This window comes from Pelophylax lessonae (assembly GCF_965119305.1).
Source record: "Pelophylax lessonae genome assembly, chromosome: 1".
NCBI lineage: Eukaryota > Metazoa > Chordata > Amphibia > Anura > Ranidae > Pelophylax > Pelophylax lessonae.
In genome coordinates, this window is record NC_138768.1 from 97258220 (window position 1) to 97275130 (window position 16911).

The 16911-nt window shown below is 42.3% G+C and overlaps 1 protein-coding gene across 1 annotated transcript in view; it reads right to left on the minus strand.

Moving 5' to 3' along the window:
• Window positions 1-16655, minus strand: part of LOC309543462 (uncharacterized protein) — a gene marked incomplete at both ends in the record, with an annotated part of 127753 nt that extends 111098 nt beyond the window's left edge. Inside the window, 3 exons of the mRNA XM_082242944.1 lie at window positions 7674-8190; window positions 8879-8954; window positions 16372-16655. Coding sequence (XP_082099070.1) covers window positions 7674-8190; window positions 8879-8954; window positions 16372-16655 — 877 coding nt within the window. The remainder of the gene's footprint in view (window positions 1-7673; window positions 8191-8878; window positions 8955-16371) is intronic.
• Window positions 16656-16911: the final 256 nt, after the last annotated feature.

Genomic DNA, 16911 nt, shown 5'->3' on the forward strand with positions numbered 1-16911 from the left:
GATGAGCAATTTAGCTCATGCACATTACAGATCGTGTAGTGCTGTGTGTCCTGACCACAAATGCAATCCTAAACTGAACTGGGAAAATGTGTGGACAGAGGACCCCGTAGATCTAATGAATGACAAGGAAGCTTTTGACATACAATAAATCCTATTACTATGAAAAATTCCAGTACTATTGCTTTTTGTTTACTGTTCCATTTAGTAGTAGTAAAATGAAAACCAAATAAAGCATTCATTAAAATCACCTTAATAAATTTAGCAGGAACTAAAGCAAAATGATTGTAAAGTTACTACTGTTTGTTCTTTCTGTAAATCAGTCTGTCCCCGCCAGCAAGCGGTACAGAGGACTGGTGTTTTTATGAATACGGGGGCCTTGCTGCAGAGGTCAAACATGCCCCCTACTAAGCCAGAGCTGATTGGAGAGCTCTATCTTTGATTTATTGGGGGTGTACCAGAATGAGAGGGCCCCTCCCTAAGAAGACAAGCTGCACTATAACAGCAACTCAACAGAGGAGAATCAGACTAAGGTTAAAAAAAAATTTTTTAGTTTTAAATAGAGTGGGAAAGGGTTTAAACAACAAATGTTTATTCATAACCCTTTCATTGCCAGAGCTGTTTTTCTTTTCTTTCTTTCAATTTTTTTGTGTACATTAAAATGAACATTTTAAGCCTGAAGATTAGTTAGAATTCCCCAAAATATATTTTCTGACACTGGAGAATAGAACATAAAATGGTTGCAGTTGCAATTTGTTATGTTATTTGATAATTGCACTACTGTTTATAAAATCATTTTTTTCTGTAAAAACACACTCAAATTAATTTTAGTGCACACAAACACAATATAAAACATTTTGGTAAAATATAACAGATGAGGTTGTGTTGAATAAACAGATATCAAACATTTCAAGCCTTGAAGTTGTATTCATCTATAAAACAGTGACAAACTATGGCACCCAAAATCATCTATAGGCGATGTGCCCCAATGGAGTGTAAACTCCATTGAAGATTGTCAAGCAGAGATCAGACACAGGGCAAGGGAATGACAGTGCTGAAATTGGAGGCAATTAGAAACTTGTTGCTCAGAGTTTTTTCACTGCAGGAATGATTGGCGAATTGATGGCCACTAATCATCCTCTGATCTTCAACCCAACAACTGTTGGTTGTTGGGTTGAAGATGGCCATGGTGGTCCCGGGCACCCAAGAAAGTCTGAGCCCCACGATACATGGTGAAGGGGGGAATGGTGTGGGGAGAGGTGACATGTTGCAGTGTATGGAAGTAAAGGTCAACAGTTGGCTGTAGAAAGGTAATCAGACTATAGCAGCCAGGAGTCAGTATAGAGCAGTGTTTCTCAACTCAGGTCCTGGGGCACACTAACAGACCAGATTTTAAGTATTACCTTGGGGAGATGCAGACTAGAATACTGCAATCACTGAGCAGCAAATGATATCATCTGTGATGTAGTTCAGTTTTCTTGCAAACCTTGCCTGTTAGTGTGCCCTGAGGTCCGAAGTTGAGAAACACTGGTATAGAGTATGGGCCAATGCTGCCATTGCTGATGCTGCCAATGTAAGCCTTACATTGGTGGCAGTGAAAAGGTTAAAACTGCACAATCGCTATGAGCATCATCACATTGTCTATTTATCATCACAATCAACATCATTTTGTCTAAATATCCTTGGAAATTAGGAATGACAAATCTGTCCAGAGTTGATTTGCCAAGGGTTCAGCAAATCCTGCCTAAAATTTAAGTCTATGAAGTGAGTATATTGTGGTGATTTTTAGGGCTAATAGGCAAACTACTGTCAAAGAGGTACAACCATGGGGGCAATGTACCAATATAACAAGAAAAAAAAATACAACATTAAAAAAACACAAATCCTCTAAATAACATATTTGGGGCTTGCCTTAAATCTGTACACGGTGTTATGGATAACTAACAGAGTTGAAGCTGGTCTTTTCCAGTAATTAAAGATATGAACCCAGGCATGACCTAGTTATGGTCCACTTTCATGAATGTCACCATCTGAACAGGGCAGCCAGATGAAGTTGTATCAGCTTGTCTTGTAATGTGGGCCAGCTGTAGGCACTGATGTCAGCAGTAAAGGACTACTGTGTGCATCACACTAAAAGGGCTTGTTACTTCCAAAATATTACATATGTTCTGCGCTTAAGGGTTGGAACAGGGGGAACTAGTGAACGACTGAAATTTAAATTTCACATTGGAAGTTCTCAGAATGTCAGACAGATGGTTATTGTTGCTGATTCAAAATGACTCAGTTGGGAAGTTGGCCAACTTTTAAGGTCAGCTCTCAGAAAAAAAGAAAGTTTAGCAACATTCAGAAACAAAATAAAATGATCTGTAATATATTTGGATAATTCAGATATGGAACTGATATAGAAGTGATTCAGATTTCCATGCTAATGCTACTCCAGAGAAATTTTCCTTCTTTTATCTAATGCAATTTATGATATCTGCCAATGTATGTAATTCAGATTTAACTTGTTGGAACTGGGTCCAGTAACATTATTGCAAAGAGAGTTAGTGAGGAAAGGTTTGGACAGATTCAGTTCACATAATTTGTTCTCCAGTGGCTGGTCTGAAAATCCACCTAGTACTGTACAAAAGTGGTTATATAGCGACTTACCTTAGGTGTCATTTTATGGAGTTCCGAGTCATAGAATGTCAGAGATCACTGCAGGTCTTCAACAACTCTATCATCACACTAAGCTAGTATATTTTAAAAAACAACCAAAGTGGTTTTTAAATGCAAAGGGAACAGTTTGAAAGCAGACGTGTACATAAATAAAAAATACCCCCACTAACCTATGTTAATTTAAACAAAGATCCATAAAAATATTTTATTTATTTCTTTAGTTTGTCTTAGTCTCCTGGAGCTCCCTGGATAGAAGGAATCAGAGTAGGAGTGGAAGATACAGCTCTGTAATCCAGTCATGATTTACTAAAATCCACAGTGCACAGGGAGCTGGCTGATAGGAGGTATGAGCACAGGGCTGACCTCATCAGTGTGATGTTGATCCTTCACTATCCAGTTACAGGCTTGGGCTGTACTTGACCAAACAGTATTATTATATCTCATGTAGAGAAAAGAAAAGTCAGAAACATATCCAGGCTGTGTAAATTCCTTCTCTTTTACAGTTTACAAACACTGAACATAGCATTGAGACAAAAAAAAGTAATAAGTTCATTATGCATCATTCAGCTTGCATCAGTATTAGCAGACTATATTTGTAGACCTAAACAGGCAGGCTTCAAGGTGAATCCCTACTTTGCCCATGTAGGGCAAAGAAAAAGGGTCACTTAACTAATCCCACAAATCCTGCAGTGACCACATACGTGGAAACTACTCAAACCTAAGTAAAAGAATATAATATATTATAAACAAAAAAAAATACAGCAACCTATACACAATCTGATGAACCACCTGAAAAGTGGAAACTAACTAAGTACCCACGTAAATATGTACAGAAGAGAAATCAAATTGGGTAGAGAAGTGTCAGACTTAAGTACAAAGTAACAGAGAGTATGATAGGACAGAAACAGGGGTCAGAACATGTAGCCGGTTAAGGGAGTAACAAATTAGGCTTATACACACAGGTAAAATCCTGAGGTACTGTGTGACCCTGAAGGTTGGGCTTTTAATCCTCCCAGCAGCCAGTAACAGGTGCTGCAGCAACAGCCACTTGGAGATTGGAGGGATCACGGGTCAATGTACATCTTTGCCCACACACCACAGGTCCGCAAGTACTGTCCCAAAGTTTTATTGTAAAATGATCACTTTACAATGGGCAAAGTACACCATTTTAGAGTTGTGCAGGACCCCTTTGTCAGGCATGTCACATGCCTAACAAATGGGTCCTTCTTGACTTCAAAATGTTGCACGTTGTCCATTGTGATGTGATTATTCTACAATAAAACTTTCAGACGGTAATTGTTGATCTGTGGTGTGTTGGCAAAGATGTACATTGACCTTGTTCCTTACACTCCACCCACACCTTTAAGGAGTGGCCCCACCATGCTCCAACAAACTTCAGCCAAAAAGTCCTTGGCACACTTCTTGGGGAATAGTTGTAAAAAGACAGCCCTTAGGAAGATACTAGCATAAACAAAATTAACAGTCCTTTATTTACAGGGAATTTATGGGAAAGCTGGGTTCCAAACATGTCCATCAAGAGGGCTCCCAACTTCTGGGGTCCAGTAACAGGCAAGGTGCCCCCCCACTGGGATTTACTGGCCATCTAAGTGTCCCGCTGATTTGATTCACTGTAATACATGGAATCCCCAAGTTCATCAAGATAGCAGATGTCACAGTGCTGGGGTGCCATAAGTCATTAGAAGATTTAGTACTGGGTATTTCAACAACACAGGAACTCTGTCAATATACAAGGACACTCCATATCCAGGCAACTTGTATGCTCCAAAACCTTGTCACTGTAAGATTCTGGTACCTCCGGTACCCTTAATCACCACTTTCTCTGTAATGCGTCCCACCTTTCTCTTCAGGTGGTACGCATATACTTTTAAGAAAGATGATGTCACTGCTGAGCGCCGCAGAGCGGCTATTTCAACCGCCGGCGGTCTCACTCACATTGTTCGTTCAACCTGCCTTGTTATCCACATGCTTTCAAGCCTGTCTCTCGATCGGAACCTCCAGCTATTCCCTTTACCTGGAGCAGACCGGAACCTCGCTACTGATCCCTGTATCTCGCTACCGGATCATTCCTTATCTACTGGACCTCTCTAAACTACTAACATTACAAGTGATAAGTACCCCGCAGGGGAACCCTCCATAACCTTATTGCACTATCTACCTATGCACATTAAGGACTGTTACTACCTATCCATACTATCCTATCATCTGCACTGTTACATAGATTGCTAGCTCTTGAGCCTACTACCATCTATCATCTGCACTGCTGCATAGATTGCTAGCTCTCCTGTCTACTACTATCTATCCTTGCACTGGGTTAGTCTATCCTGTATTTGTCATCTGCTGTCCTCACCACCTGTTAGCATACTCGATACTAACCTATCTGCATTCCTAAATACCATCTTGAACTCTCCTATACAAACCTATCAAGTGATTACCATCCTTGTCACTGTTCACACCTGTCCCTTCAGCACATCACCTTCATACTATCATATACATCCTATCACTCCAGGAACATCTCATTGAGTGTGTATATATCTGTATCTTGAAGCTGACAGGCCCACGGTGATAAGTCCTGGAGAGTTGGATCTGGTATTCAACACATCTCTACATGACTACTGAGTGGAGATTTTGCAGCTGCAAATCCAGCCTATATTAAAAACGCAGGAGCGTTACAGATTGAACGAACCTTAAAAATGGATTCAGCAGAATTACCCACTCAAGTGACACAATTAACACAACAAGTAAAAGCATGGCTCGGTTTCCACTAGTGCGACTTGCGGTGCGACTTGACACATGTCAAGTCGCATGACAAGTCAAAACCCATTGTTTTCAATATGGACCGTTTCCACTGCTGCGACTCAAGACGCAGCGTCTTCAAAATTGCTTCTTGCACTACTTTGGGCCGACTTTAGTGCGATATGTCCCTCATAGAAGGTAATGTAAGTCGCAACGAAGTCGCAGTACACGGTTTTGAACGCGACTTCGTCTCGACTTCGTTGCGATTTGCACGGAAGTTTACAGTAAATTTTTTTTATTGTTATGTTCCGCCCCAAATCACATGCTCTCTGCACCTCCCAAGAACATCACTTCCCATAGTTAGCAGAGGAGAGGAGAGTGTTATATACAGCAAGCATGCCAAGATCCAGGAAGAATAAAAGAACTTCTCATGATAATGAGGAGATTATACGTCTGGTCAGAGCTCGCCCCTCAATATACGACACCCGAGACCCCTTATATAAGGACCATGTGAGGAAGGAGAGAGCATGGCTGGAGATTGCAAGGATCTATTTTGAAAATTGGGACTGTCTTACAAGTACAGAACGGACTGAAAAATGTAAGTGTTTCATATATGCAATTTATCACATTGCTGCTTGCCCCCATATGTACAGTACAGTACCGTTATTTTCTTTTTTTCAGTGCACTCCTTACAAACCAGATGGAGAAGCATAAAGGACTGCTATAACCGCTATCTCAGAAAATTACGAGAAGCAAGGAGTGGTTCTGGGTCCTCCAGAATTGTCCCCTATGCGCATGCCCAGGAGCTGGAATTTTTAAGGCCGGTGTTGGAGATGCGAGAGTAAGTTGTCAGCATTTTTTTAGATACTGTAGTTGACATATAAAATATATTAATATTCCTAAAATTTGAAATGTATTCATTATATTTCAGAACCCAAGCAAGCTGGCAAGACTCCTCACTTGGTTCTGAACAGCAGGAGGGGTCACAGGAGGCGGCAGCGGAGGAGGAGGAGGAGGAGGGATGCCAAGACCCTGGTGACCCTGACCCTGATGGTGAGGAATCAGAGGGAGTAATATCAAGACCATTGTCCATTATTGATTCTCCTGCTGCGGTGGAGGCTAAACCAGGGCCTAGTACAGAACAAAGGCCTTCACGAAGATCTTCCTCAAGGTCTTCATCAAGGGCGAATCCTAGGGGTGGTAAACCCATGGAGGAGGTTCTGAAGGTGGTGAAGGAAATGAACGCACACATGAAGGAAAGCATGTGTGATGACACTGCTTTCATGACCGTGCTGTTGGGTATGTGCAAGCAGGTCCCCCCTGAGAAAAAGTATGCACTAAGGATGGCTCTCATGTCAACCGCCCAATCTTTTGTGGTTGGGGAGGCAAGCTCTACAGCATGTATGGAAACCCCCCCCCCCCACCACACATATCCCCCCAATTACCAGTACCCACCACCACCACCACCACCACCAAGTTCACAGTATGGGCACCAAGTTAATCGCCCATACTACGATGAGTATGGCAACATGCCGAATATCTCCAGGCCCCGCATGTTGCACCCAATACCGCCCCCTATTGCCTCCACCCTTGGCACACCAAGACCTTACCAACCTGCTCCCATGCAGGTTACGCCTTTCCCGGAAAGGCAATACCGTCAGGGATCTGCAAGTGATTACCCAAGCCCATCTGGCCCATCAAATATTTCTCATTCTGGGTCCACTGAATCTCCAATTATATACCAGGAATTGTAATTTTTTTTGTTTTTGGTGTTGTTAACATTTTACCTGTTAATTTATTTTTTCATTGTTTTGGTGCTGGTATCTCCAAAACATTGGTGATGTTGTTATAAAAAGTTTATTTTTTTCTAAATTTTGAAAAAAAAAAAAAATAAAAAAAATTACCTTGTTACTCTACTCTGTGGTTTTTGTTTGGATTATTTTTGCTTCTATAGTACTGTCAATAATGTGTGTATGCTATATAATTATATCTACAGTAGAAAACAGCAAAACAGAAGGTTAAGCAATGTATTTTTATTATAGCTAGAACTGGAACAATATGCAGACTTTGGTTATAATTGCACAGAAATATAAGGAAAACATAACAGAATTTTATCCAAAATTGGACTGTGTTGGAACGTGTGATACATTATGAAATAGCGTCCAGCTGCCAGGGGACAGAACCAGCAGCAGACATGAAAAAGGATGTGAATCCCTCACGCACAGTAGCACCATTGCTTGTGCCCCTACTGGCACTCAAACTTGCACCCTCCATGTCATTCATGCCACAATCTTCATGATTGTACCCATCACGAAGTGCAACATAGTTGTGAAGAACACATGCTGCTTTGACTGCACATATTGCATTATCCATTTTTAAATTGATAGATGTGTGCAGGAACCTCCACTTGTTAGCTAAAATTCCAAAGGCGCATTCAACAACTCGTCTTGCCCTGGTTAAGCGGTAGTTGAAAACTCTTTTTTCCACAGTCAGAGACCGATTTGAATAGGGCCTTAAGAGATGATGACTGAGAGCGAAAGCCTCATCTCCAACAAAAACAAATGGCTGTGGTGGTCCGTTTGTCCCTGGTAGTGGACAGTCCGGTGGCAGCTGAAGTCCATCTTCCCTCAACATTCTTCCGAATGTGGATCTCGCAAATATGCTCGAGTCTGAGCTGCTTCCATACGAACCTATGTCTACATAGCTAAAACAGTATTTGGCATCAGCCACTGCTAGTAAGACAAAAGAAAAGTATTTTTTGTAGTTGAAGAATTTACTTCCACTGCCAATGGGCTTCAATATTCTAATGTGTTTTCCGTCAATTGCACCAACACAATTTGGAAAATTGCAGTGGTCCCAGAAATATTCTGCTATCTTGCACCAGTCTTCTGTAGTGGGTTTCTTCAGGACCAAATCCTTAAGAACATTCCAGATGGCTCTGCAGGTATCATGGATAATATAGCTGGCAGTAGTTTTGCCAACCAAGAACTCATAATGTAAACTTGTAAAGGTATGTCCAGTTGCCAGGTACCTAAAAATAAAAAAATAATGTTAGAATGATGCATAAACTGGCTTGGACGAAGGTACCTGAGGAAATGAAGGAAGAAGATAGGCAGGAGAAAGACACTGTTGAAAAAAACATGGCAAACATAATCACAACCACTACTACATATATGTTACATGATAATTACATGATAATGTGTCTCTCCAAATGCCTCAGGAGGTAAGTAGGTTGGAAAATTTACCTCAATGTGATAATCAGTCTTTCTATGGGCGGAATACTCCTTCTGAATCTAGTGTTTTGTCTCTCTAGATGTGTGGAGAGCAGAGCCAACAATTCATCAAAACTGTAAAAAAAAAACATATATGGCATTTATCAACATTATCCATGTAAAAAATAACATACATAGAGACATATTTGTTAAAGAGTTGACATGAACATATGTTCTGACCTTTTAATTGACATCCGTGTGTAATTAAAGAATTTGTCTTCATGAGCACGGAGGTCATGATAAAGGATCCTGAACTGGCCTCTCTCTTCCCTTTGGGAGATGACAGGATGGATCCAGAAGCGATGCCTTCTCCTTCTCCTGTCCTCTTCTTCCTCATCAATAACAGCTGCTACAGCAGCCATAATTACTGCTGCTCCAACATACTGCATAGCCAACATGTTTCCTGCAACATACACTACTATTCCAAAACAGGAAATGACATCACTTGCAGGAAAAGGAATTACATCACTAGCAGGAAAAGGAATCTTTTATGTGCAAGTCGCATACATCAAAGTCGCAACAAGTCGTAGCCGCAACAAGTCGTTGTAAATTCGTACACAAGTTTATCAAAGTACAAAGTCGCTATTGAAGACGCGCGACTTTGAAGTCGCACTAGTGGAAACCCAGCCTTATACTTGCTCTGACTGACGTACAAGAAAAGAATCAGACTCTGACACAGCAGGTAACCCAGCTCTCACGGCTTACTGCTGTTCAGCCTCCTGAACCTAAAATAAACCCTCCTCTAGTGTTTACAGGTGATCGGAAAAAATTTAGTGAATTCAAAAATGCATGTCAATTGCTTTTTTTGTTAAAACCTCGTACTTACCCCACTGATCAAATAAAAGTCTGTACCGTTATTTCATACTTGACGGGTGATCCACGGGCCTGGGCAGACTCTCTCTTTGAGAATAATGATCAGATTCTCAACACCTATTCTTTATTCCTAGCGGAACTCGCTAGTTTATACGATGACCCCAATAGGCAGAGTACTGCTGATATTCAGTTGAGGGCCTTAAAACAAGGAAGGAGACCTGTAGAAGACTTTGTATCTGAGTTCAAAAGATGGACCCTTGATTCAGGGTGGAATGACACATCTTTGCGAACTCAATTCAGACTCGGGTTATCGGAAGCTGTTAAAGACGAGCTCGCCCGAGCGGATTTACCTGGCACCTTGGAGGCCTTGATACAACTTAGTATCAACATCGACAGACTGCGAGAAAGAAGGGCTGAAAAGATGGGAATTCCATTGTCTAGTCCTTCTCAGATTTCGGCCGTTGACCCTACTCCCATGGATGTAGGAACCATACGCCCACCTTTAACGACTACTGAACGAGCTAGAAGAACATCCAGAAATCTCTGCATGTACTGCGCATCCTCGGATCATTTGATAAGCACCTGTCCCCTTGTCCGCAAAAAAGAGGGTGAGTGTTCACATGTCTTGCTGGGAGGATTAACGACTTCCTTTTCTAACCCCTATCTTTTTGTTCATTTAATATTACAGTGGGACCAAACTAGGATCACCACCAAGGCTATGGTCGACACTGGATCTTGTGGAAACTATATTGATACACGCTTTGTTACCTTAAATAAAATACCTATTATTTCAAAATCTAAGCCTGTTTCTGTTAGTTTCATTAATGGTATTTCACTGTCTTCTGGTCCAATCACCAACCAGACACAGGCACTCCTTGCCACTACCAACGAATCACATGTGGAGACCATCACCTTTGACATACTATCCTCACCCCATTTTCCTATTATTTTGGGACTTCCCTGGTTACACACACACCAACCAATCATAGATTGGAAAAAACGGACTTTGGTTTTCCCTTCTCACTATTGTGAGAATACGTGTAACCTCCCATCTTATGGGAAGATGCTTTCTGTGGTGTCAGATGAAATTGCACCACTATGCTATCAGGATCTGTCCGAAGTGTTCCTTGAGAAAAATGCTCAAGTGTTGCCTCCCCATAGGGATTACGATTGCACTATCGATCTACTCCCTAACAGCAAATTGCCTTTCGGTCATGTTTATCCCCTTTCACAGGATGAACTTTCTCATCTCAAGGAATACTTGGATGAGAATTTAAAAAAAGGGTTCATTAGACCCTCTACTTCTTCCACTGCTGCAGGACTTTTCTTTGTCCGCAATAAAGATTCCAGTCTCAGGCCTATTATCGATTATAGGCAATTAAACACGATTACGATAAAGGATCGCTATCCTTTGCCGCTCATCCCTGAACTTATTGAACAGGTGCGTGGGGCTACTTATTTCACCAAATTAGACCTGAAAGGGGCATACAACCTAATCCGAATCCGTGACGGGGATGAGTGGAAAACAGCATTCAGAACCAGATACGGACTATTCGAATACCTTGTGATGCCATTCGGGCTATGTAATGCTCCCGCAGCTTTCCAAAGATTCATAAACGACATCTTTAGAGACTTACTTGATGTCTGTGTTGTAGTATACCTAGACGATATACTTATTTATTCTCGATCTATGCCTGAACACATAAAACATGTAAGACTTGTGTTGTCCAGACTGCTCTCACACAGACTATATGTGAAATTAAAAAAATGTCTATTTCATAAAGAAGAAATATTATTTCTAGGATACTTCATATCCAAAACTGGAATTAAGATGGATATGAGTAAGATATCCTGTATTCTAGACTGGCCTATACCAACAACTCGTAAGGCCCTACAGCGATTCCTTGGATTCTCGAACTTCTATAGGAAGTTCATCAAGAACTTTTCCGCTATTGTGAGACCTCTCACACAACTGACAAGTATAAAAACCATTCAAATGGTCAGAAGAAGCAAATCAAGCTTTCTGCTTGTTAAAATCAAGCTTTACTTCTGCTCCCATACTACGCCATCCAGACCCATCCCTCCAATATATTCTAGAGGTAGATGCGTCAAATATGGCAGTAGGAGCAGTTCTCTCCCAACGACCAACAAACACTTCATCACTCCACCCAGTTGCTTTCTTTTCAAAATCACTAAGCAGCCCAGAGGTGAATTACCCAGTGGGTGAAAAGGAGTTGCTTGCCATAAAAGTGGCACTGGAGAATTGGCGACATCTGCTCGAAGGTACCCAGTTACCAATACTCATATATACAGATCATAAAAACCTTCAATACCTCCAGACTAACAAGACTCTCTCCCACCGGCAGGTACGATGGTCATTATTCTTTTTAAGATTTAATTTCCTAGTGACCTACACGCCTGCAGACAAAAATAAAAAAGCGTATGCGCTATCACGATTAACCGAAGATAACTGCGCCGAAATCCCTTCCATTCCCATAATACCCTATGAACGCATTATTGGTGTTGTCCGTTCCTTGAAGGAAGAGATTTTGCATAGTATAAGAATGGATTCACCTCCACCACAACTAAGTACTGATGCAGAAGGCTTCCTCTATTACAATGACAAACTCTACATACCCCCTAATATGCGCACCAAGATCTTGGAGTTATCGCATGATGTGCCCATGGCAGGACATATGGGTATAACGAAAACCTTTAATTTGCTCACCAGGCAGTTTTGGTGGCCTGATATGAAGACGTCTGTACAAAAATTTGTTTCTTCATGTGACATCTGTGCAAGGTCCAAAATTGACACTACAAAACCATTTGGACTACTTTGTAGTCTACCAATACCCCAGGTTCCATGGGAAGTTGTGTCCTTAGATTTCATAGTAGAACTACCACCCTCTAAAGGATTTAATACCATCCTAGTGTCAGTGGACCACTTGACAAAGATGGCACATTTCATTGCTATCCGTAGACTACCTTCATCTAAACAAACAGCAGAACTACTGATGAAACATGTGTTTAAGTTGCATGGAATTCCAAAAACTCTTTTGTCCGACCGTGGTTCACAATTCATCTCTAAATTTTGGCAAGCACTTTGTCAAATTTTACGCATTGAGCGAAAGCTCACTTCTCCCTACCATCCTCAGACCAACGGACAGACTGAAAGAGTCAACCAGTGCATTGAGCAATATCTATGTTGCTACACATCATACTTGCAGGATGATTGGGTGGATCTCCTTCCTCTAGCAGAATTTTCTTACAACAACGCAACCCACAGTACTATGAAGCAAAGTCCGTTCTACTTGAACTATGGGTTTCATCCCACTCTTCTTCCACCACGCATCCTGCCATCGAGTAACCCAGTAGCCTCGGATTACCTTACCCAAATAAAAGACTCTTTGGGTTTACTCAATACCACTATATCACACGCTCACAGTCAACAAAAAAAGTACTACGACCTTCGTAGAAGACCTTCTCCTCAGTATGCTATTGGGGACCTTGTTTGGCTATCGACAAAGAACTTAAGATTAAAAATCCCTAGCAAGAAGCTTGGACCTTTATTTTTGGGACCCTTCCCAATTAAAAAACTTATCGGAAAAGCTGCAGTACAGCTCACCCTACCAGCAGATCTCAAGATCCATCCCATCTTCCATGTGTCGCTACTGAAGCCCCATGTTCCTAACCAAGGAATAAGGCCTACCATCTTGCCTCCACCTCCAATACAAGTTGAAGGCGGAGAAGAGTATGAGATCAAGGAAATTTTGGATTCTCGCATCCATAGAGGAAGACTCCAGTTTCTCATAAGATGGAAGAACTATGGACCCCAAGACGACACCTGGCTAGATACCTCTGATATTCATGCGCCTGGACTGATACGGAACTTTCACTCGAAACACCCAGAGAAACCTGTCCTATAGGCCTTCCGGAGCCGGCCTTAAGGGGGGGGGGGTACTGTAAGATTCTAGCATAAACAAAATCAGCAGTCCTTTATTTACAGGGAATTTATGGGAAAGCTGGGTTCCAAACATGTCCATCAAGAGGGCTCCCAACTTCTGGGGTCCAGTAACAGGCAAGGTGCCTCCCCACTGGGATTTACTGGCCATCTAAGTGTCCCGCTGACTTGATTCACTGTAATACATGGAATCCCCAAGTTCATCAAGATAGCAGATGTCACAGTGCTGGGGTGCCATAAGTCATTAGAAGATTTAGTACTGGGTATTTCAACAACACAGGAACTCTGTCAATATACAAGGACACTCCATATCCAGGCAACTTGTATGCTCCAAAACCTTGTCACTGTAAGATTCTGGTACCTCCGGTACCCTTAATCACCACTTTCTCTGTAATGCGTCCCACCTTTCTCTTCAGGTGGTACGCATATACCTTTAAGAACGATGATGTCACTGCTGAGCGCCGCAGAGCGGCTATTTCACCCGCCGGCGGTCTCACTCACATTGTTCGTTCAACCTGCCTTGTTATCCACATGCTTTCAAGCCTGTCTCTCGATCGGAACCTCCAGCTATTCCCTTTACCTGGAGCAGACCGGAACCTCGCTACTGATACCTGTATCTCGCTGCCGGATCATTCCTTATCTACTGGACCTCTCTAAACTACTAACATTACAAGTGATAAGTACCCCGCAGGGGAACCCTCCATAACCTTATTGCACTATCTACCTATGCACATTAAGGACTGTTACTACCTATCCATACTATCCTATCATCTGCACTGTTACATAGATTGCTAGCTCTTGAGCCTACTACCATCTATCACTGCTGCATAGATTGCTAGCTCTCCTGTCTACTACTATCTATCCTTGCACTGGGTTAGTCTATCCTGTATTTGTCATCTGCTGTCCTCACCACCTGTTAGCATACTCGATACTAACCTATCTGCATTCCTAAATACCATCTTGAACTCTCCTATACAAACCTATCAAGTGATTACCATCCTTGTCACTGTTCACACCTGTCCCTTCAGCACATCACCTTCATACTATCATATACATGCTATCACTCCAGGAACATCTCATTGAGTGTGTATATATCTGTATGTTGAAGCTGACAGGCCCACGGTGATAAGTCCTGGAGAGTTGGATCTGGTATTCAACACATCTCTACATGACTACTGAGTGGAGATTTTGCAGCTGCAAATCCAGCCTATACTAAAAACGCAGGAGCGTTACAGTCACTAGGACCTGCTCTGCACATTGACGTTTCCAGCTCCCAGCAGCTCAAAGTTTACACCAGAGTTAGGGTGGGTAGCAGGCAGAGAATAAGTAGAGTAAGGTTGCAGGACATAAGAAGCATTAGGGTACAGGATCTTGAGAAGGTACAGGATTTCAGAAGCCAATATGATGTACAGAACATTGGGGGCAAAGAAAGGTTGCAAGACTTCTGGAGCAGAAATGGGGTGCAAGGTCTATGAAACAGAGGCTGGTGTGTGGCTTGTGGAGTGGAGACAGGGTGAAAAATCTTTGAACCAGAGTCAGCATGCAAAACCTCTGAAGCAGAAACAGGGTACAAGGCTTCTGAAATTGCAGGACTTTTAGGGCAGATTCAGGGTGCATGACCTCAGATTAAGAAATCGGATGCGTGGCTTCTGGTGAGATGAGGTGCAATGACTTTGGAGCAAAGTTGAGGCAAGATTTCTGGAGTTGCAAAGCTGGACTTTTGGAGCAGATTCAGGGTGCAGGACCTCAGAAGCAGAGGCAGGAGGGAGGATCTTTGAAGTCAGAGAAGCTTTGAAAAATGATCAAGAACCCCTCTTGGCTGAATAAGTGACTCTGTCCATAGGATGAATCATACTTTTTAGGAAGAAGGGAGTAGAATAAATTGCAGGGAAGGAATACTGGGGTGCTCAGCATTCTAAACCCAGAGTGGCAGCAGTAAGAGCAAAAGCTGATACAGTAGAGGATTGGCTAAAGGCTAGCACAGAGACACGCAGCACTGAAGCAGCTGGTACAGAAATGAACTGGACTGGAGCAGCTGGCATGGAGACAGGCTAGACTGGAATAACTGGCACAGAGACAAGCTGGATTGAAACTTATGGGGCAGCTGGACTGGAACTGCATTTGGGAGGACAAGCTGGATATGAACAGCTAGTACAGAGACAAGCTGGACAGGAACAGCTTTCACAGAGACAGGCTGGCCTGTGGCTGGAGTTAACACTGTGACAAACTGATCTGGGGCACGGGTTGGCTGGTGATCAGGCTGATCAGTGATTGGAAGGCAAACAGGCTGGTTGAAGACTGGCAATGCCACAGGCTTAATTGAGGGCTGGTGGGGGATAAGGACTGGTCAGAGATTGGCAGAGTAACATGGTAAACTAAAGGAGGAACAAGTGAAGACTGGATGGAGATTGAAGCTGACAGAGTATCTGGCTGATGGCTCCAGTCACTGAATAGTGGGTTGGAAAAAATCTTTGATTCTTTTTTGGTTTGAGTATTAACTACTTCTGCTATCTGCAAGGAACTGATTGGGCTGTTTTGCTGTCGGGAAAATTGGAACAGCAGCGGGGATCTGGGTGGCCGATACCAGTCGCTGGATAGGGTGTCTGAGGGACTGCCATGGGTAACAGGGTGATTAGTGACAGGGGCTGTACAATTAGAGTGAAGAGGAACAAAAGGTTGTGAAGTAGGGTGAGATGTGGAGGAGTAAGATGTGGTTGCTATGTGTGATGGAGATTAAGACCTTTGGGAAGGGTGGTATCCAGAGGAAGGAATGGATAAATGTAAACTAGCTGTGATTGACATGTCGGACCAGGTTTGGAGTAGAGTTTGAACAAAATTAAACTTATAAATTCCCTCTCTAACAAGAGGATGTACAGCATTATTACAGTCCATCAGGGCTTCTCATGAATATACAGAATATTGTTCATAGAAAAAGGATCAATGAGACACCGTAAAGGGAGGTAAAAATCATCACCACTAGAGTTACCTCTACAGTTACCAGACAAAGCCAGCTCAAACCAGAAATAAATCAGTGGCTGAATTTCATCATATGTAATACATCCCTGATCAACAAAGCAATGAGCCACACAAATGTATTCCAGCACCTGCTCTCTAGTTTTGTCCTGAAATATCTGAAGGTTATATTCCCTTTCTTTTTTCACTGGCAACATATAATATAAGACATCATTTAGATGCATCTTGATACAGGGTTTCCACAACAATACATGAAGTGAATGCCAGCAAACAACTCACAGATCCCCTGTGTAGCCAGCCTGGTCATTTGGCCCAAGTATTATGTAAAGATAGCATGTGCTGGTATCCAGCAGTGCTAGTGAGACCAGTAGAGATTAGCTTCAGGTTCATGTTGAATTTGAGTTGTTCCCCAGCTTATTCGCAGTTTAGAGAATGAGAACAAGCGGTGTCATCAAGAAACCAGACACAAATCTAAGTGAA